This window comes from Macrosteles quadrilineatus, unplaced genomic scaffold (genome assembly GCF_028750875.1).
Source record: "Macrosteles quadrilineatus isolate MER2022 unplaced genomic scaffold, UCM_ALF_1.0 Scaffold_8__2_contigs__length_117827958, whole genome shotgun sequence".
Classification (NCBI taxonomy): domain Eukaryota; kingdom Metazoa; phylum Arthropoda; class Insecta; order Hemiptera; family Cicadellidae; genus Macrosteles; species Macrosteles quadrilineatus.
The window spans coordinates 43,071,460-43,094,336 of record NW_026542601.1 but is presented as its reverse complement, the minus strand read 5'-3'; the positions used below and the strand labels follow the sequence as shown (position 1 = coordinate 43,094,336).

At 34.7% G+C, this 22,877-nt stretch overlaps 1 protein-coding gene across 2 annotated transcripts in view; it reads right to left on the bottom strand.

The window, feature by feature from the left end:
* LOC128999719 (caskin-2-like) overlaps positions 1 to 12,224 on the bottom strand; it is a 219,162-nt gene extending 206,938 nt beyond the window's left edge. The window contains exon 1 of one of the 2 annotated variants that reach the window (XM_054426368.1): positions 12,037 to 12,224. Coding sequence is in view for 1 of the 2 variants with exons in the window: in XM_054426366.1 (XP_054282341.1) it covers positions 7,212 to 7,227 (16 nt within the window). In the remaining variant the exon portion in view is untranslated. Of the gene's footprint in view, positions 1 to 7,211; positions 7,542 to 12,036 lie in introns of those variants that run through there. The other variant, XM_054426366.1, reaches the window with a different exon arrangement.
* Positions 12,225 to 22,877: the final 10,653 nt, after the last annotated feature.

Genomic DNA, 22,877 nt, shown 5'->3' with positions numbered 1-22,877 from the left:
CGAATTATGCCATACGTATGTTACAATAATGTGTGTTATAATAACGCGTGTATTGCAACAGCCTGTGTGAGTCATGGCAAAAAATACGTTTTTCAAGCAACCCGAATTAAAAGGTACCTATATATAATTTTTTTTTGCAAAACAACGTTATAAGTTTGCATCCCTGCTTCCTTTACCTTGTGGAATCAGCTGATTTACCTTGTGGAATTGTTGTCCACATGTTTTTTTTAGTGTTTATGAATATGACTCAACATGGTTTTATACTTCAATCGAAAAATAAGTACAGTATTGTATTTTTCACCTTTATTCATTTTATAACCTATTTCATTTATTAGGTACATATTGGAATTTAACCGGGTATATTAATTGAACGTTCTTCATGACGTAAACAGAATTAATGTATTCTTCCACAACACATGATTTGTTTGAGCTTGAGAAAACAGAATCAAACAAACTTTTTGTTAACACTCCATTGAATCGTTACAAAAATGCAGAATTTATAGCTACAAAACAGTTAACAAAATCAAACTTATGATCAAAGAGAAATTGCAGAGTTAAGTGCATTAAATTTATATTCTACAAATTTAATTAATACAAGATACACCTTGTATTCATTAGTATGAGATAACTTAAGTTAACCAAGTCCAAGTAGTCGCAGAGTTTAGTTAAACTTTGATTAATGTACAAAGCAGTTGCGCAAACTAAATCTTAACCTTGGAGTAGTTAGTGTTGCTGGATTATCCGAATAACATTAAACCATAGATTAAACATACTATGTTTAATATATGATTAAACCTACTCGATTTTAAGTAGCCTACAACAGCTTCTGTATCATCAGTTCTTTGCAACGGGAAGATGACGCGGAAGAGAATAATTTGTTTATACAGCTGTATAAAATAGTGTACACATCCACCAACGGGTTTAGAGACAAAATTCAACCCTAGAAATTCATTTGAAAAAGATAGGGATTTTAATTCAGGTGCGGTAAAGTTAAGTGGTAAAAATTTATTAAGTTACATTGTACGTAATAAAAGGGGCGCAGATGCACTTACACACAATTTAACCACCGGCGGTTTCATAAACAATACACTTTTTAAACGTTTGAATGGGATACTACCTAATAAGCCTACCCTAACATAAATAAAATAAGAAAACAACATTCGTTTAACAAACAGAATTCCATTCGCTCACCCAATTAGGCCTATGTATTAGGCCTACTATAGACTATGAGTTTTTTTTGTTTTTTTTTTTTTTACTGAGAAGATAAAAATCTTTTAAACCCAAAGTGGGTTAAAATAAAATTGATGTTTTACCTTTACAGTTGTGAAAAGTAAACTTTAACCATCTAGTGCTACCTTATCCTAAAAATTTAGTTTCAAAGCATTTGTGTTTCCGAGTAAAACAACATTACGTCTAGGCTAATAAAAAAATGTAAGATTATTCATTTTTGTTGTTGTCTACTGCACTATACTGAAAATTCAACTCAAACTAAAATGATGTGTTAAAGGGAACGGAGTACAGTATGTTCAACATAGCGGACTCTAACAAAAGTTGTTTAGGGTATTTACGTTTTAAAATGTCAATTACGAATACTATATACACAGTAATAATATATTGAATCTAAAGAGTAACATTCATAAACTTGGGCTTGGATAACATATGGGTAATCTAGGAACTAGTAAATGACCAGTAAATGCAGATTCATGACTCAAATCACATACCCTACTTTCTTCGATATCATTGTTAAAATTAAGATGATACTGTATTTCAAACCCCTAATATTAGCCTACATTTTAAACTAAACCCTCTATATTTAAAACATCCAATATCAATAATCCTAAGCATCAATATAATAATTAGGATCGAAGTAAATAAAATGGCATCATTAGAGAGCTTAGGTGATTTAGGAGTTAATTGAAAACACCGTGGGAGAGAGTAAGAAGACCGGATACGGGATGCAGCTCCAGACACCGGAAGTCTTTGATTTTAACGCCTTTGGCCCCGATAGTCCAAGTTGGTAGACCGGTAGCTGTGATGTGTGGGCTACGGAATATTAATTATTATAGCAACTTGACGAGAAAGTATAGCCTGGAGATGATTTAGATATTGTCAATCACATATACAACTTACTTGATCTTAACAGTTATTTATATGAATCGTGGAAATACCTTCACTGACATCCAAATATCACACGAATAATACATAAAAAACCTGTATGGATCGTAAACATAAAGAAATTACGCCACTGGAAGTTACTCTAATACAAGCCGGACGTCTGTTTGAAGGTTGTACCTAAGTAGGCTTTAAACGTTTTCTTGGAACCCAGTGGAAGATTGTAGACGGCGAAACTTGCTTGGCAAGGTATTTACCCTACCTTGGGAAAATTCGTATTTACAAATTTTAAACATCACAACACCTTGTATTCTTGATTCGATTTTACAGGTTCACTATCTTAATCAATTAAGTTAAGCCATCCACATTCTCCATACCTCTACACATTCATGCCAAATTTCATAAAAAATCGAAAACACGCATAGATTTGAACGAAAAGTGTTTTTGGCCTCTGTGGACATCAAATGAAAAAGTAATCCCGTCTCGGGTTTAGACACTGCCTAGGTATTTCAGCACCAACTACTGTAAATAGCCTATCTTCTTCCCTATAGAAAAGACCAAGTATTTATCAGGATCGAATTGGCGTCCTTCCGACGGCTAGGTGAGAGCTATAACAAATTTTGCTATGGCTATGGAGTATTAAAACAATTAAAAAATCTGATCTGACTTTTTTAGACCTTCCAAAATAAAACAGCCGTAACCGGATTCAGTTTTAAGCCTTCTGTCGGTGTTTCTTGCGGCGGCAAAAACATTATGTTGTTGCGACACATGGATTCTGTGCTCTCTCTCTCACGCACATGGTGTCGCTATCTTCGTTCTCACTCGCACTTGCAGAGTCACTACACCTCTGTCTCTCTCGTACGTCACCGACAGATGTGCGTCACATCACCGCTGCAGCTGTGTCAATAACCAACAAATATCACAAGTTCATTGTGGACCGGAGCTTGCAGTGCTACGCCAATGTTTTGATATTCACATTGTTGATAGACTACGAATAAACGGTGCCACTAAACTGAAAAATACTTTCTCCCATTCGCCTAAAATATAACACCATCTACTAGGGAAAACAAAATTATAATGAGTACGCGGCGGGTGTGACTATAAAATTTCAATAACTTTTGAATTGTAAATATTATAAATGAAAGGACTAGCCCAGGACTACAAACTACACTCTATGTTCATAGTCCTGGGACTAGCCTAAAATTGCAACCGGGTTTAGTTTTGCATTTGTTTCTCTTTTCATAGTAACTAACCTCTAGTAGCCTTTAAGTTTGCCCAATTTAAATGCGATGCCATTAACACTTGAACGTTTTAAATATTTTAACGTAGTCAATCCAACAACTTAACCAATTTACCGAAACCCATATTCAGCTACAAAATACTACTTCATCCTTTACGACAGTAAAACATTGTCTTTGGCGTCAGTAGGCTCCAGCTTGGAAGTAAATTGAAGTGCCTCAATCTAGTCGAAAGTGGGAGCAGAAATCATCCAGCGAAAACGAAGACAAAAGGGTAAAAGATGAACGCCCCTGTCAAACTTGACAAAAGACTTTGAACAAAGAGCTAGAGTTAAAGAGACGATAGGAGGGGGTAAAACTCGCTTGTCGTTAAACGTGTAAGTTAACGATCATCACCCAAGTTTTATGCTAAATAAAATATAACATAATAATATATTAAAAGCATGATAGGCTAATTAATTGATCAAGTGACATGGAATTAGACCTAGCGTTCAATAAGCTTCTCCATTTAATTTATTGCATGCCAATAAAAAAACCCAGTTGACTTTAAACGAACATCTTCAACGAAGAAAGAGTATGTGGTTAACGAGTCTGTAAAATATTATAAGTACTAGTTTTGCATAATTTGTATTACTGCCATTAAAATAAAATGAAAACGGGCTAACAAAAACTAATCCCCCCTCCCCCAAAGAACAGCTTCTAGAATAAAAGTCCAATACCGGTACGAAGTTTAGAAGATGTACTTCAATCCCCAAAACAATGGTAAATGCTGTAGGCTACACGGTTACAAATTTCTGGGCGCAAAAAGGCAACAACTGGTAGAATATAAAAATTACATAGCAAATTAACTAGAACTATCAACAACATCGACTGTAAGTTTAGCTTTGCTGAAGTATATCGATTCCACTTACATCTTATCACTTTCGCTTATCAGCACCTTTGCGTCAACAGGATTTCCGAAAAGGCGGGCAAACACTGACGAAACCTTACTCAGAACTTATCTTGAACTCGCAAATTACTGTATAACAAGGTTTGCACGACTCAGGACCAAGTGTTAATTGTCGTCTGGTTGACATTGTCAATTGTAAACGTATTTTACCTTGGATAAAACTGAAAATATGTTTCGATCCGAGTAAGTTACCCCACGTCGTAAAAGCCACTCTTTGTAGACCTACATTTAAAAGCGGTTTTAAGTATGGCAAAAATGCCGTTTTCCTACAGTTACCTGACAAAGTGGGCTTCCTTGCACTGATTATAGTACGCAAAGTAGCTAATTGCTGCACCTACTTACTTTTGCCGACCTCATTTTTTGCTTTACTCCAGTACTCTAATCAAACAACACAAAATAGTGTGCTTTTATTAGGCACATAATGTGTGTACGCTTGAAAATACGTTGACAACACTTGAATAATAGTACGACTACGATCCACTGGTGAAGTGTTTCCCATTTCGCTCAACGCTTGGATTTAACCTAACCTAAAAACGTGTTGTATCGGGTTTGAAAGACTAATTACAGCGACCACAGGCTGACTAATTATTATGTGCATGCTTTATAGTAACTGTATAGGAAAAATGTAATGTGCACCTCTTTTGCAAGCCTCGTGCACAATGCGTAACTCGAGTGCAAGGAAAGTGCTTTTGCTCCACCCGAGAGACTTTCCACACTCGCCCGCGGCTCGTGCATAGACATTTCCCCTCATGTAGCCTACATAGTTTTAGTGTTGGGTAGAAATAGATATCCGTTGGTATGTAAAATAAATAAATGTGCAGCAAACAAAGTGCCACTTCGCACACTTTTACACATACTGTATAACTAACTTAACCTATTTCAAACAATAACTTAGCCTAGCTGTTATATTTTGACTAAAGCTTGGTCTTCCTAGGCGCGGAAACGAAGTGCGGAGAGAGGAACGCGGAGAGCGGACTCCTCTTGTCTAAGGTAATTTAATGTTACTGTTCTCCTCGAAGCGGAGCGGAACGCCATGTCAATTGCTTTTCCGCTCTCCGCCCTCCTCGCTCCTCTTCCGCGTCTAGGAAAACCCGGCTTTAAATAATTTAATGTTACTGTTTTCCTAGAAGCGGAGCGGAACGCCATGTTAATTGCTTTTCCGCTCTCCGCCCTCCTCGCTCCTCTTCCGCGTCTAGGAAAACCCGGCTTTAGGCAAATTAATGTTACTGTTTCCCCAGAAGCGGGGCGGAACGCCAAGTTAATCGCTTTTCCGCCCTCCTCTTCCGCGTCTAGGAAAACCCGGCTTAATTAGGTCACAAGTTACCCTCCATATAATACAAATATACTGTTCTCCGAGTAGTTTTGATAAAAAAAACCGGAAGAGGTCAACAACAAAATTCGTGTTTGCACCGGCCCCAAAAGAAGGCATAAATACTGTAAGTTAGGCCAAAGCACTTTAAACGAAAAATCTAAAAAATCAGAGAAGCTAAGTTGTTTAAATCTTCAGTTGCATTGATTGTAATAGAGAAATAAAAAAAATAAAACAAAATTAAATTTACTTTCCGATAACTTTAAAGCATTGATATGCTCTTCTCCTTTTAGCGAATTTCCCATATAGGGAATAAGCTATTACCGTAGTACTCATGGTAAGACCTGGACCCGGGACCGATTTTTTTTTCGTTTTGAGGTCCCTAGAGGTCAAAAACACCATCCGTTCAAATTCATATATATATATATTTATATATATATATATATGTGTCCGTTAGCGCGATAACTCGAGCAAAAATGATCCGATTTTGATGAAATTTGGTACAAACGTGTAAACCTACGTTTATTCGAACGAGTTCGCGAACCAGCATGATCGGACCATGGGAACGGGGGTTTATGGGGGCTTTTATGGGGTAAAAATGGGTTTTTCCCATTTTTGACCCAAAAAACATAAAATTTTGCAATTTCTTTCGAAACTATTTTGTAGAGCTTAAAAAACAAATAATTTAGTATATTGAAGCGTTATAATGCGCCTAATGGTTACGGAGAAAATTCCAAAAAATTGTAAATTTAAAATTCCCATGTCATTCTTATGGAGAATAAGTAAACTGTTGTAGTTTGCTTGTTTATAAACATATTTTCCCCAAATTTGGAAAATGTTTTTATTTCTTACTAACTATTAACATTTTACATAAAAAACACTTTTACCCTCCCTGTTGCAGCAAACCTAAGTATGTTTTAAACTGATTCTATTTAAATAGGGAATAAATGTGATATTTTTAAGGAGACATTTTAATGTAAATCCATTCAGGGAAATGGAAATTCGCTTAGTCTGCAGGTTTGCTGCGGCGGGGGTATTTTTTATTCATTGTTGTTTGCTTGAAAGTACTGTACCTCCATTTATCCAACTGCGGTCCACTAACAATAAGGTCTCCGATAGCCACTAGAGACAATAAAAACCGCAGACTTTCACAGGGAAACCATAACAAATGGGCAACAAAAGACGTCCCGGCGGATTTCTCAAGCACAAAATGGTCAACTAGGCCAACCAATCGGAGGCCAGGCTGCAGTAACAACAGATGCACATATCTTACGCTATTACTTGCGTTCGTGTACTCAAAGTAATCTCCTAGAGCCATTACCTTCTCCAGGTAAGGTAAAGCAAGGGGCAGGTACCATTTAGCATTAGGTTTACGCAACGGCAGTCATGATACCGCCTGTTTTTAATCGTATGCAGAGGCGAATGACCTATTTCGAAAGAAATTTGTCTTTAACGCCAACTAATTGGTTTTTGTGAAAATAACGATGCAGTAGACACAATTTTTGTTTTTCAAAATATTGATTCTCGTAATTATTAGCCTACAGGCATTATTAAGCCTAGGTAGATGTAAGTTAGGTTATGTTTCAAACTATGTGCCACTCACCACTAATTCGTCGCATTTCGAAACTTTTTTCTTAGCCACCAGCTAGTATTCTCCAAGTACAAACACAAACTGCACTAAATTAAAGAAATTACACCAAAAACACAACACACAAAAATGTAAACACCAAGCCACAATAACACTGAACGCGGTTGGTTATTCTCGTCTCCACCATTATCCGTTGCCACTTTTTGGACACTAAAACGACTTGAATAGTCACGAAATTAACACAGTTTCGTAAACTTCTATGAGTCGGTTTAATTTTAAGTCATAAAACCAATATAAACAACGTGAAAGCGAAGCTAACGTAAACATACGATTTTCGCTCTGCAACGTCACATACGCTACTGCAACTGCAACTGCTCTCTCGCGGAGGTATCCACAACTATGGTAGAGGGGGGGACGAGTCCACTATGGTTTTGGGAGGGGAGGTACCGTGTACTAACAGGAAATATAGTAAAGTTCCGGCGAATCGAATCGGCGCGAATACCGGCAATACATTTGATTTCCGGTAAAACTTAATACATCCGACTTCCGTCCCGTTGCTGTTTTCAATGAGATTTTGACACGAGACGAGCAATTGCCGGATTTAATTTTATCGTTATCACATTGCGTGTAGCCAGTAGATTTCGGATTACTTGATTAGATAATTTTGTTATTAATCTGTGATTGTTGAAATCGGAACAAATTTATTTCAGAATCTATAGTTTTAAGTTGGTTATGTTATTTCGATCTGTTATGGTATTTTGGTTGTTATTGGGGTAATGATTGAAGGAAGGCCTCCTAGCACATATTGCGGAATGATAAAACTTATCAATAATCATTACTTTTTCGGTTGAAAATTTATTCTGTGAACTTTTGGAAAAGGCAAAATATTAGGCCTAATGAGGAATTCGAATTTAACTGTGCAGTATCCATTTTTATCCAAAACTAAGTTAATGTTATGTTAAGTTAAGTTAATGTTATGGTAGTTCATTTGTATACACTTATCGTCAAACAAATACTAGAATAATAATTTGACGATAAAGTAACAGTTAAAAGTGGTCTACACCACCATGCACACTAGTATTTTCGTAGATACTCTAGATACATTATCAGTCTCAAAAAACTTTTAAACATTTCCCCCTTTTTCAAAATTATCTATGAGTGTAGGTGAACTCAAATATTGCTCAATGTTTTAGTGTACCTACATTATTATGTGTTGGACCTCAGAGTAATAAAACAAAATTTGTTTTATTACTCTGAGGTTGGACTAAAGGAAAGTGACAAAAAAATGAAATAAAGTTTTTCAAATTTATATTATAAGACTTTTACCGTCTTGAAGCAATCCAGTGTACAATACTGGTATTATTAACAATTGATAAGCCAATAAGTTATAATATTTATTTAAAAGCAAATCCTGGTCAGCCAACCACAAAGTATTTTTCAAATTGTTACATTGGGTTTCTCTGAGGGGCCCAATGTAAGTGGACATTGTATTATTTTTTAGGTATTCACGAGTTATTAAGTGTTCAAATTTTGAATGTTTTAAAGATGTTAAATTTTTATTGTACTCGCCCCTATAGGTATTTTAGTATTAAAACAAACTAGCTGTTTGGCCAGCGCTTCGCTCGGGCATTTTTTTTTTTTTAATAAATTATAAATGCAGCTGTAAAACCTTGTTAACCTGTTGACTGACACACTTGATACAATCATTGAGGTACCTTCCATAGATCAAATATCCGATTGCATAAAGAAGGCATGAACTTTTTTCCATATGATAAGACGTCCAAACGCCACCAAAAAAGGTGTAGGAAATATCTATATATTGAATACTGAAATTTAAAAAAATTAATATGGGCTTTATATATTATTTTTTTATTTCAAATTCATTTTTTGTGCTTATATTCGAGCCTATTTTAATTTTGGAAGGGATTCTGCACATCTACAGGAAAATATCTTTCCAACAGTATGAGTAGATTTTCCCAACGATGCACACGAGCTGAGAAAACCCCGTGGAAGAGCTCGGGGCTTTGAAGCCCGTCATCACCAAAATGGTTACAGTATCTAGATGTGATAAAGCCACGACCATCGATGTATATAACCGCCACGACACACGCCTGAAGTAATGTGTAAATCAGTTCCGGGCTAGAACATAGCATCCGTGAAGGTGGGACATACAAAAACAAAACTGTCCAACCGTGTTTTTATTTCACATTATTTTTACAAATAAGACCATCCAAACTTAGTAGTACGCGTTTTTTGTTCTGAAGGAAGAGGTGTAAATTTCTCCAATCACCAATAGTTTTAACTATTTGATATTGTCTTGACTCAACAGACAACAGTCAACAGTTTCAGTGGTTCGTAACCCACCAGAACTGAAGGTCAATCCGTATGGGTAACAAATAGTATATATATCATGCTAGAAGAAATTGCTTTGTACAATAACTTACTCCTCTAAAAGCCATGTTTTAAATAATGAGTGTAAATCATTATGGCACAGCAAGGATTCATAAATGCCCAAATACGAGTTTCAAAAGGAGATTCGCTTATAGTTGGTTGAGTATTGATTGAATTCTGCAAAATTTGCGACTCGAGACAAAAAGGGCGCGTTAATGGCTTATCGTTTTCTTATCAGTTTACAGATGACTTCACTCAGATTATAAATCGATATTACAGCATGGGAAGATAGGGAATCGGTCTGTAATTCACTTGCTGTCAGGTGCCTGCAGTTATTGATAGTGTGTTATTTATTCTAGGGTGTGATTAAAAATGTATAATTCCCTAGTTCCCAGACCATAGCATATATGTGTGTGTATATATATATGTATCGGTATATTGATATTTATTTTTTATGTAATTTGGCAATGCCTATTCCTATATGTAACCACTTGGTCAATGACAATACATTTCTTATTCTTATAATATATTCAGAGAGTAAAGCTCACACTGTATAATGTTCCTCAAATAACACATTGGCCAAATTTTCATGACGTTTGGAATTAATTTATTTAAAACTTATATAAAAGAATTAAATAAATATTTGGAGCTTACTGTACGGAATTCGTGAGTTTTAATTTTCAATGTATGGTAAATTCTTTCGGCAATTGTTCTAGCAAAAGTAGCATTCAAAAACTAACGTTGTACCGTAATAGAGATTAAAATAAAAATAATATTAATAAATAATATTATGTATAAGTCTAAATCTTCTCCTTCTGGGCAATAAATAATGCAAGATTAAATATTACGTAGTCAATATTTAAAGTATACAGCCTAATATTATAAGTACAAGAATATATTTCGTACAATTTCTGGTAAGGCAAATAATATTTTCTGTTTCGAAAGGTTTGTGTTGCGAAGGGAGAGACGCAGCGAAATGGAAAACTGATAAGGGAAAGCATTTTACTATAAAGATCCTTCGCTTATTTTATTAAACGTATTAAAGTAAGATTTTAACGACGAATATCGTAGAACTTAAGATCACATTACATTAAACTTCCTCAAAAAGCTTCTTACTTTGATTAAAACCCGCCAATTAAACTCCGGAAAACATTTGTTAAAGTCCCTGTGAGTTATCATTAAAGAAAAATGTTTCTCTTTTATGAAAACTCTCAGGCATTTACCTGTTTGTAAAATCAACGGTGTTTACCGGTACTACGCCGTACACCCACATAAAATGGTCAGTAGGTTAGTACCTTCAATTCTGTTGATACTAGTTTACAAGCATTCCTGTACTGCAGGAAAAGATTACATATTGACAGGGCTGATTCAGCTATTTTATAGTTTGTTTTGCGGCAATGTATATTATTAAATAGTTTAGAATGTTTTGATTTTGGAATTATTAAACTGTGAAAACTTTTGATTATTGTATTTTGACATAAAATGTTCTAGAATATAAAACCAAACGGATATTTTTTTAGTCTTTAATCCTAAGAAAGTTTGCGGGTTCGACATTGGATTTAGCTGTCTTTGGTCACTAGTTTTTAAAAATTGACCCTAAAAAGGAGATAGGTACTTGAACGGTTTGTCTTTTTCAGTAACTAAGCTATCTTCCGTATATACATCCAGCGCTTATTATTGAGATAAAGTTATTAGGTATTTTTTAACTTTCGTCCCCATTCTCGTCATAAAGTGTGTTTTTTTTACAAATGGATGCATCCATAAATGCTGTTCAAAATAAATAAATTCAAACCGATACAAGAAGTTTCCTAATTTTGTGTCTGTGTGAAACTTGACAAGTCAATAATAATCTAAAAACGAATTGGAAATATAACTAAACAGTTAGTAAACGTAAATAAGTTTGTATTTTAATCAGCTATTATTCTTTATAAATTTTAATTTCTTAATCCAATAATTAACATTATGGATTATACTTCATACCTACATCATTTTCTATTTGAGAATAGTTATTCAACTTTTTTTTATTAGTATACAGGACATAATTAAATTTATTTCAAGTACAATTTCAATTTCACAGAATTAACCAAATTTAAACCACCTATAATGTCATTCAAACTCATTTTAAAGGTATGTATTCAGAACTTGTATTAACGAATGAATGCGTATTTTAAAATACTAAGAATTAAAAGCAATTGACTACGCTATAATAAAAATTATGAATTGCTCATTATAATCGATATATGAATGACGTCTTTTCCCTTGTCACGACAATGAGTTCCTCAATGGAATTACGTCACGTAGTAAAATTACAACTACAGTACTTAATTACACTTGATTAATCATCAATTAAAAATAAACCGACAAGAAGTCAACACTAAGGAAGCAGCGATAATATCCACCCTTTATAAGGGAAGCACTGCACCTAAGGGTGTAATAAATTTCATCCTACCTTATTTTTATCCAAATCGTGAGAAGAAATATCCTTCCTAGAATCTTTGGACAGCTTTTCCAACAGTATTAAACACTTGAAAAATAACAAACAAGTTTGCAATTCACAAATATATCACATTTCACGGTTAATTTTTACAAGGAAACACAAAATGTTGAACGTTTTGTAGGTTAGTAGAGACAAAATTCGGCCGGTGGCAGCCATTTTGTATTACCCGGACCAGCTGACGGTGTTATCGATTGTTTACTACTTCTCCTTTGCCACCCCATATGGCTATCGAATAGTACTTTGCAACATTCGATAGTAGTCGAATGAAAATATCGAACTAGGTGAAAATTAATGCATTATTTTGATAAAATCGTGGATGCTGTTTTTGTTTAGGATGATGACATTCTAAATTAGCAGGGGGCTTAGTTGTCTGTAGATTTAATTCTAAACCAATATTGTTTGGTTTTCATCACGTAAAAAAATAACAGTAAAAGGCTAAAAAATCAAAATTGTCGAATCGGAAAATACTGTCTTATATGTCCTTGACAATAACCATACTGGATTGTATTCAAATCGTGAAAAATGGTTTTGAATATAATTTAAAATAAAATAGGAAGAAGCAATTTTTAGCCCGGTTACTTAAGTAATATAAAATAAATTTAGGATAAAAAGTGATTATCTTTCTATGACTTATTATATAAGACTATTCGGAAGGGAAACTTACAAGGCCCCAAACAACCAACAAAAAATTGACAATCTAAGTAATTTTGAAACCATAATCATGCGTTAGCTGGCTACAATAAAATGTTTACTCTAGATTTTTTATCTTCTTTACTACTTTTATGATTTACGGGCGAATTTCTACACACATTGCAAAGTGGTTCTGGGGACTAGAGAGCAGTAACTATTCCTGTTAACCAACTTTGAAATCATGTGAAACTTGAAAGGCGTCTTGTCGTTAAAAATATAACATCTTTTATGGTCTTTAAAAACTTTGCTTGTATGAGGAGGATAAACTAAAAGAGGAATATAACTTTAATGGTAGCAAACTCTAGGAAATTATAATAATTCAACTAAACTGTACATTTTAAGGAAAAACTGGCTAAGATGGTTGATCTGGATGGAATATCTACTTCTGAGTTATTTAATGGTACAATAAGAATAATCAAACTCATTTCCAGAAAAAAATATTGTGAAAACTAATTGTTGAAATCTGGACGTGTGTGTAGTCTATAATAAGACAGAATAGTTCTTTTAGCGATACTAAACAAAAAATAAAATATTTTATTCAACGGTAAATAATAAATTTACATCCAAACCTAATTTATTAAATAAATAACCGTCCGAACACGGCAGCAAGTTTACGTACAAAGATGTAGGTTGCATTACGGTAGTAATCGGTTGTAAGAGTAGTCGATACTGCGAGTATTCGATTGCTTCAATCGATAGTATATCGCCACCCTCTCAACTCCCCCAGACAATTCATTCAACCTACTATTAATAACAGGCTACGTTTTATTTCACCTCTGACTTTTGAATTATGTATGTCTTTCAGAAAGGGCATTAGGTGATGATGTGCACTTCAATTTGACCTTGGTGATTTGTTTTTCTCTTTCTTTCAGCTTTAAGCTTTTCACAGTTGGAATATTTTGGTAAACATATTTGTTTCAAATTACGAATAAATAAAATGGAAAATGCTATGGGAATACTAAAATGATTTGAGGGTTGTCGATTGGCTCAGGCTATGACTAGAATTATTGATTGTTATTTATATTGTTATTCAATTCAATTATTTAAGATGGGGACGCCACTATGTGCGTATTTTAACCCTTATATTTTGTTAGCATTGTAGTTTGCCGATAGTAGGCCTAGTAATGTCAGAAAATAAAAACGCAACATTTTTTTAAACCTACTTAAAATAAACAACCGCGATAACAAGTCTCTCGCAGGGATTATCTTTACCTATTGAGATTTGTTAATTGTTATCAAGGTACAAAGTTTGGACATGTGGTTACTGTTACTGGTTAGGGGTATAATACAAAACCGATGGTGGTTTTGAACATTATTATGAGAAACTTATTATTGGGAGAGTTACTATTGATGCAACACTGTTCTGTGGATTTTTATTTAAGAACTACGCATTTGAGTTGTGAAAACAATCAAATGTATATTATATATGTGTATGTGTGTGTGTCCGTGAAGGATAACTTGAGTATTTTTCGTCTGATTTTGATAAAATTTTGTTTAAAGGTGTGTGGGGGGATTAACTTGAATGAGTTCGCGAACCAGCATGATCGGACCAGGGGTACGGGGTTTAACGGGATGTTTTATGGGAAAAAATTGGTTTTCTCTAGACATTTTTTAAAGAATGCAATGTTACATGCCAATATAGCATTAAGATACGACATGAATGTATATAAATTTAAATGATCACCTTATGATATAATTATGAATCTTATCTTATCTTACTAATATTATAAATGTGAAAGTTTGTGTGTTTGTTTGTTTGTTTAAAGTTCAATCACGCATAAACCACTGGATGGATTGGGCTGAAATTTGGCATGATGATAGCCCACATGCCCGATTAACATATAGGCATATTCTTATCTCAGAAATCCTCTCGGGCTCCGCCCCAGTGGCTCTGTAATTCCCCATGTTAACCTTATTAGTATTCATATTTAGATGGAATTAAAGAATTTAGTCAGCTGTTTCAACTAAAAAAGTTGGTTCTATTAAAAAAGCATTAAATAGTTATAAGATTTACCAACAGGGTGCAGCACTATATTTTGTTTTTGCATTTAAGCTTTAAGTAAACAGCTAATTTGAACTACAGCAACAAAAAACTCTGATACTCAATGAGAACTGTCAAAGTGGAATGGATGGCACTCACAGTTATATTCAAGTTTTTAATGTCATGAAAAATTGGTGATTTTTTGTGAATTTGTAATAATTTATTTTTCTTTTTTGTTTAGGTGAAGTGGTAGAACATAATGCTATGGTAGATGTGTAATACCATAGTATACCGTAAATTCAAAGAAGCAAATTTTATCAAACTTTGTCCTCCCCCATTGCAAACGCAAAGCTTGAGTATAACTGCAATAAGCATTTTTAACTTATAAGCCAACCCCGTACGAAGGACGGGTACTCTGCTAGTTGTAACTAAATTACTTCCAAAATGTATTAATTACAGTATTTTCAAAAATATTTAAATTTAATTAAATATAAATTAGTGAAGAAGAAAAGCTGTATTCAAAAATAATATTCTAAAATGAAATGGTGTCTAGGGAAGAGATATTTCCTATATACTGTCCAGTGTCCAGGTGTGAAGTAGCATTGTTGGAGGAAAAGCAAAAACAAAGGAAGTAAAATGTGCTTTTGGTGGAAGATATAGATAGAGATGGATGTGGGAGCCAAGTCTCCAGTGATTAAATAGTCGAAAGTCTAGAAAATTAATATTCATAACATATAGAAATATCGATAATTAAGAAACCTCAAGAAGAAGATAAGTATTCAACAGAAATTTATAATATCAAACATAAAAATTTAAAACCATTATTAATTTCCAACCACCATATTTTATCCATTGTGAACTCTAGTAACAATTCCTTTGATTGAATTCGAAGATACTGTATAGCCTAAATTCAAGTGACTGTTTCATAAGCTAAAAACTTCTAACCTAATTTTTTGTACTTTCATTACTTAGTAGCCTACATTAGTATAAATTAAGTTAATTAGCCTATCAGAATTTCATACACGGCACGAACCAACCCCTAAATTAAGATCATTGCTCTCCAAACTGTTATCTAGCCCATATATAAAACCTAGACCAAACTATAAGTTAACTAGCATAGCCCATGAGATTATTGTAAAATAAGTTATAGAACCGAAATATATCTTGTTGTAATTTTATTGGAATTTTGATTATCTATTTTTAGGTATTTTTTTTTATTTATAAAATCCAGTAATAAAGTGGAGTAGGTTGCAAGAACTTAAGAAACAAATAATTTAGTATATAAAAGTTCTTTTGTACGGTACGGTTATTGGTAACGGAGAAATTTAAAAAAATTGTAAATTTAAAATTCCCATGTTATTCTTATGGAGAATATCGTAAAATGTAGTTGGCTTGTTTATGGATATAGTTTGATCAAACTTGGCAGATTTATTTGTTTATACTAAACTATTAATATTTTAATAAAAAATACACTTAATTAAAGTCACGTATGATATTAACACTACTTTTGGAGTCTACACTTAGCATCATATTGTAAAATATAAGCCTTCTTGAACTGTAATGTCATGCGTGAACAACCAGATATTGGTCAAATAATGTTACTTCCCTCAACATAACTTGCGGTTGTGTTATTTTACAACACTGTTTTAATTCAATAGAATGTAACAAAACCAAGCTGCACGCAATTGACATTGAACGGGTAAAATAAGCGGTTGTAAATACGAATGTAAATACATTGATGACATTATTTGTGCCATGATTCACAATAATATATGTTTTTTATAACAATAGGTACCTAATCAAAAGACTTCAACTATTTTATTTTTGTTTGCAGTACTGTGATATTTACCTAACGAGCTGAAGGTAAAAATTATTGATAAAAGGTGAATAACTAAACATATTTAATAGGGTAAAACATTTACATTTTATGTGAAATTATTATTTTTTTGTCTCGCTACCGTACAGTGCTACCCCATTTTGTGCGATGATTTTTTTACATCATTGACTTTATAGGTAAGCTTTTCAACTAAAACGTTTAATTAAGCGTATCCATTGACAACTAAATAGTACGGGTACAGTATTTTCATACATGCATCAGCGCCTCGTAGGTTCGTAGCCGTACGTAACCTTATCAGTTGGCCTATTTAGAAATGGTCGCCTATGTTAAGTTCATTTGCCTCGTGGATTTGTTAACTAAGATGAAAAACAATTAAAAGAATTAAATAAAAGGATAAAGGTCGAATTATTACTTAAATAAAAACATTCAATGAAAAATAAACTGTTTTAGCTAGATTTGAATCAAAGTTTTACTTAAAACGTATTAGAATAAATTTTCTACTTAAAAAATACTTTTATTGGTAGAAAGTCTTATATATATAAGGGCTGATTTATAAAAAAAATCACCAAAATTATGTTTTGTTAAATAATAAAAAGTGCTAAAAATTGGTCTAAAAGTGACAAAAATGTAGCAAAATCGTATTAAAATATATGATATTTCATTACATGTTCTAATTCTTCCTTTTTTGTTCTAAAAATGGACATGGAGTCTTCTTCTATGTACTGTTATATAGAATTTGAACTAAAGGTATTTTTAACTCTTAGGACTATAAAACGAAATAAGAAATTCGGTCCCGGGCCGGGTTTTTGCCATGAGACCTACAGTAATAGCTTGTTCCCTCTATGGGAAATTCGCCTAAACAAAACTAAGATAGGTTCCATTAACAGAAGTAATACCATACATGTTTTCTAAATATCAAAAAAGTTATCATTATATTGCTTACTATGTAATTAAGGAACGCCCAGCGTTCGCCCCAATACATTACCACAGACGAAATAATTAATTTTACTTCACACGTCCTACGCTTTTACTACTGAAAAAGAGAAACGGTAAGGACAATAGAAATGTTAAGTAATTTGATAAAGTATATTTTTAAGAAACATTATATTACTTCATCTAGCGTGTTTTGATATTTTTACGATGCTTAATGGTCGTTTTCGTCGTAGTGATTGTTTTCGTCGTGGTGGTGCCGATGTCAGGGTCTGAAACGGTTATGGTAGTAGTGGTTGTGAGAATTTTGGTTTCCTGTTCTTCTACGATTTTGGGTTCTTCTCGAATCTGTTTCTTGTGTACTGAGGTTTCAACCGGCCCTTGATCAATTTCTTGTTTAATTGTCCCTAGGTTTTCTACTTCTTCTTGACTTTTCGGTTCTTCTTGCATCTGTTTTTTGTGTACTGAGGTTTCTTTAACCTGATCTTGATCAATAATTGGTTGCGGGTTTTCTACTTCGTCATGACTTTTCAGTTCGTCTTGAATCTGTTCCTGTTTCTCTGGTTCATTTTGATCCAATTCTTGGTCGATTTCTTGTTTAATTGGTTCTGGAGTTTTCACTTCTTTTTGACTTTTCGGTACTTCTTGAATCCGTTCATGGTCCTCTGGTTCATGTTGTTCCGATTGAGGTTGAGTGGTTTTTGAAGGGGAAAGTGACAATGATACTATCACTGGTCCAGCAGCATCCCACACATCTTTCAAATGTGATTTCTTTACTTTGATTGTGAAATCTATTCCATCATCAGTTATTGTTCGGGAAACCCAATCGTCCGAGTTAGTTTTTGGGAAAGCATTTTCGATACTTACGAGACACATCAACAAGCTGTAATCATAGATCCACGACAGACACCTTATCAGATTCTTGTCATTTAATTTACTTATTGCAGTTAAAAGGTTGTGTAGGAAGACAAGTTCTTCACCTTTGATACCTGAATATTTAAAGAAAAAAGTAACAACAGATTTGACTAATTTTATTTCCCCGATTTCCATTATTGCTTGTTTTACATTTTGAGCATCCTTTGAGCTATCTTCTTTCGCTATAACCAACAAGTAGTACTGCGTCAACTTTAGAATGTGTTCAAGATCGTCGTTTGGATAAGACGTTTGAAAAGTTCCTCCCAGCGTGTTAATTTTCTGGCTTTCATGGAGAAGGATGGGAACATACTTAATAATTATACTCTTTTTGTCCAAATCTGTCATATCTTTCCCTTCTAATCGTGGCATCTTGCTGGATATTGTTATTGAATCCTTGTACTCATTTTGTATTGCTACAGGATTGGCTTCCACAAGGTACTTGAAAACTGCAAACACCTGTAACATGACACGTAGTTTTTTTGTTACGTCAGTTAGAACTTGCCAAAAATACTTGGTAGCATCGCCAAACAAATCAGTTACAATATCATTACAAACACACCTAGTAGCCTTGCCGAGCACGACAGCTATAGCTTGCAAATACGCTTAGTACCTTTGCTAAACTCTCTTTCTAGCTTAGCCAAATACAACATCTATACCACGCTTAGTAGCTTAGCCAAATACAACAGCTAAACCACGCTTAGTAGCTTAGCCAAATACATCAGCTAGAACACGCTTAGTAGCTTAGCCAAATACAACAGGTAGACCACGCTTAGTTGCCTTGCCAAACACACTTGACTTTGCCAAATACGGCATCTAGGCCTTAACGAACACGCTTAGTAGCCTTGCCAAACACGCTTAGTAGCTTTATCAACCTCGCTTAGTAGCTTAGAAAAATACGACAGCTATGCCTTAACGAACACGCTTAGTAGCTTTGCCAAACACGCTTAGTAGCTTTATCAACCTCGCTTAGTAGCTTAGAAAAATACGACAGCTATGCCTTAACGAACACGCTTAGTAGCTTTGCCAAACACGCTTAGTAGCTTTATCAACCTCGCTTAGTAGCTTAGAAAAATACGACAGCTATGCCTTAACGAACACGCTTAGTAGCTTTGCCAAACACGCTTAGTAGCTTTGCCAAACACGCTTTAGCTTTGTCAACCTCGCTTAGCAGCTTAGAAAAATACGACAGCTATGCCTTAACGAACACGCTTAGTAGCCTTTCCAAACACGCTTTGTAGCATTGCCAAACACCCTTAGTGGCTTTGCCAAATGTGACGGCAAAAGTAGCTTACTATTACCAGTAATAATATGCAGAATTTAGCTGTGATATCTCCTTTCGTTTAAGAGTTAATAAGTCGCCCTAAAACTTAATTGTCGCCCTGTATGTTTGGATGAGGGTTTAAAATATATTAAAGTAAAAAAAAAAAACTAAGAAATAATTGTAAATGTTTACAAATTAAAGTGACGGTTTCTTCCCATTCTCCCGCGGCCAGCTCCCTTCATATCTACATACATACAGGCAAGAGAAACTGATCACCTGATGGAATCGTTCACCTAATTGAGTAATTGGTGCGTCTGTTTTCGAAGGGTGTCATTGGAAAGAGCGTAACGTGAAGTTGTGCAGGAAACTTTCTTTTCCTACAGTTACCTAACAATGTACATGTTCTCTCACTGATTTGAGAAAGCAAAGTGGCCAATTCGCTCATCAATGTTAACATTGTCTCACTCTAATTACTTTGTCTCACTCCAGATTTGCAACGTGAAGGCACGAAATAGTGAGCGCGTAACATACAGGCAACGTCGTATGCGCGCGGAATACGTTGGCAGCACTGGCTGTAAATCAGCTGGTCAGCTGTTGTTCTGTTGTATTTGTCACTTCACGTTAAATGTTATATTAAAAGTTCACTTCTGTGTAAAAATAGGTTATGTTTCTTCACCAATTTATTTGTTCTATGGTAACTATAGGAAAAGTATAATGTGCAACTCGAGTTCAAAGTACAATTGCCTCACTCGAGAAACCATTCCTCACTCGCCTACGGCTCGTTCACCTAATTGAGTAATTGGTGCGTCTGTTTTCGAAGGGTGTCATTGGAAAGAGCGTAACGTGAAGTTGTGCAGGAAACTTTCTTTTCCTACAGTTACCTAACAATGTACATGTTCTCTCACTGATTTGAGAAAGCAAAGTGGCCAATTCGCTCATCAATGTTAACATTGTCTCACTCTAATTACTTTGTCTCACTCCAGATTTGCAACGTGAAGGCACGAAATAGTGAGCGCGTAACATACAGGCAACGTCGTATGCGCGCGGAATACGTTGGCAGCACTGGCTGTAAATCAGCTGGTCAGCTGTTGTTCTGTTGTATTTGTCACTTCACGTTAAATGTTATATTAAAAGTTCACTTCTGTGTAAAAATAGGTTATGTTTCTTCACCAATTTATTTGTTCTATGGTAACTATAGGAAAAGTATAATGTGCAACTCGAGTTCAAAGTACAATTGCCTCACTCGAGAAACCATTCCTCACTCGCCTACGGCTCGTGAGTAAGGATTTCTCTCGAGTGAGTCAATTGCTCACTTTTCTCACTAGTTGCACAAATAACTATTTTAGGGAAATAATTAGAGAGGTAGGCCCTGGGGCCCTTTAAAGTTTCGTATTTCTCCATAAGATTAACATGGGAAACAAACATTGTTATGAAACTCCAGCTGTTGTTAGAAATTAAAAGTGAGAAGAAGAACATATGTTAATTAATTGTAAAATTGTGACAGAGAGGTTATGCAGACAATCAGGTAGTTTAATAAGCCCCGTTCACACGGGGCGAGTTTACAAGCTACAAGCCGGATTTTTTACACGCAGCTAGTAAAATAGCTCAGTGTGAACGACGTATTCGCTCAAAAGCTGCTTGATACAGCTCTGGAAAAAGTTGACGGTGCCGCTACTTTACACGCCAACTCGCCAGCTTTTGAGCGTGTAGGCGTGTAAAGTAGCCCAGTGTGAACACAGTTTCTTGTGCTTGTGCGCATGTTATTCGAAGATGTCAGAGGATTTAGTTCAAGCCAGCAAATGAGCGAACGGAAAAAGCATCGTGTGACCGACTACAAGCGCACTCGCCGACTCGCCGGCGTCTTTCTACACGTCGGCGAGTTGGCAAGTGGACAAGCTCCGTGTGAACGAATACAAAGACACTCGCCAACTCGCCGGCTTCTTACACGCCGGCGAGTAGCGTGTAAACTCGCCCCGTGTGAACGAGGCTATAGTTATTTGATGCTATTAAAATAAAGACTGAAATTTGTAAACGTACTGGTGACAATGGGTGATACCATGCAGACTACATTATCATTGACAAAGACCAACATGGACAACCTATTGCGGCTATAAGTGGGAAACATTTCTACAATACACTAAAAGCCAGATCAGCTTTTAAAAAAATATGAAATATTTACAAGAAATGTTGATTATATTTACCTGTTAGGTACATTGTGTGTATTATCATAAGTTACGTAATCTTTGAGTTGACTCTTTTAAACTCATCGGAATTTATGACTTTATATTTGTTCTTAAATAAGTTATTTGTTTTCAAATAACTCCTTTACTTCTTTGCAATTGCTCGATTTCGAGCAACATGTGCACTAGTCTATCTATCTATTATATTATTAAAGTGATACAATCAAATTTTATGTAAACGGTTAAGGACATTTACCAAATAAAAATATAGGCATGTGGCACATCAAAATGAAGCTTAGAGTGTGTAGATTTGCCGAAAAGTATTGATATGGACGAATTTCCTAAGGGCTCTGCCCCACAGGCTGATTTCCAAAGGGCTACCCCTGGCATGTTTTCAATGTTTAAATGATTTAATTCAATTTAGTTAATGAAACAGCTGGTCAGTACAATGAACTGGTGTTTGTTTATTTACTCGAAAAAGATGTTTGTGTTGTGAGCTGTAGATTGAGGAGGGTTATGTTTGGCTTTAAAGTGAGGTTGTGTACGTTTTGTAAGTTTAATTTTTTAATTTATATAGCAAGCTACATATCAAGAGGCTTGACAGAATTATGAAATTATTATTATTATTGAATTATTATTGAAGAATTATGGTAAAACATGTCATTCATGTAGCATCAATATGAAGCAATTGATGCTATTGCTACACTAAGGTATGTTGTCATATTCTTAGGGATCTATTAACATTAAAATTAGGAGTTTGAAAGTAAGTAGGTTTACGCTTTTATATAAGTTTATATTTTCAAACTAAATCATAGAGTTGCTGTATTTTAAAACACACATCAGCACCACTTTAATAGCTCTCTAGGGCAGGTTTTTCCCGTTGCAAAGCACGGGTATAGCAGCTTGTACTTATTTAATACGCAAGCAGTTTTTTTGTGACAATTACTCCTCCGAAACTACTGAACCGATTGACATGTTTTTGGTGTCATTGGAAAGAGC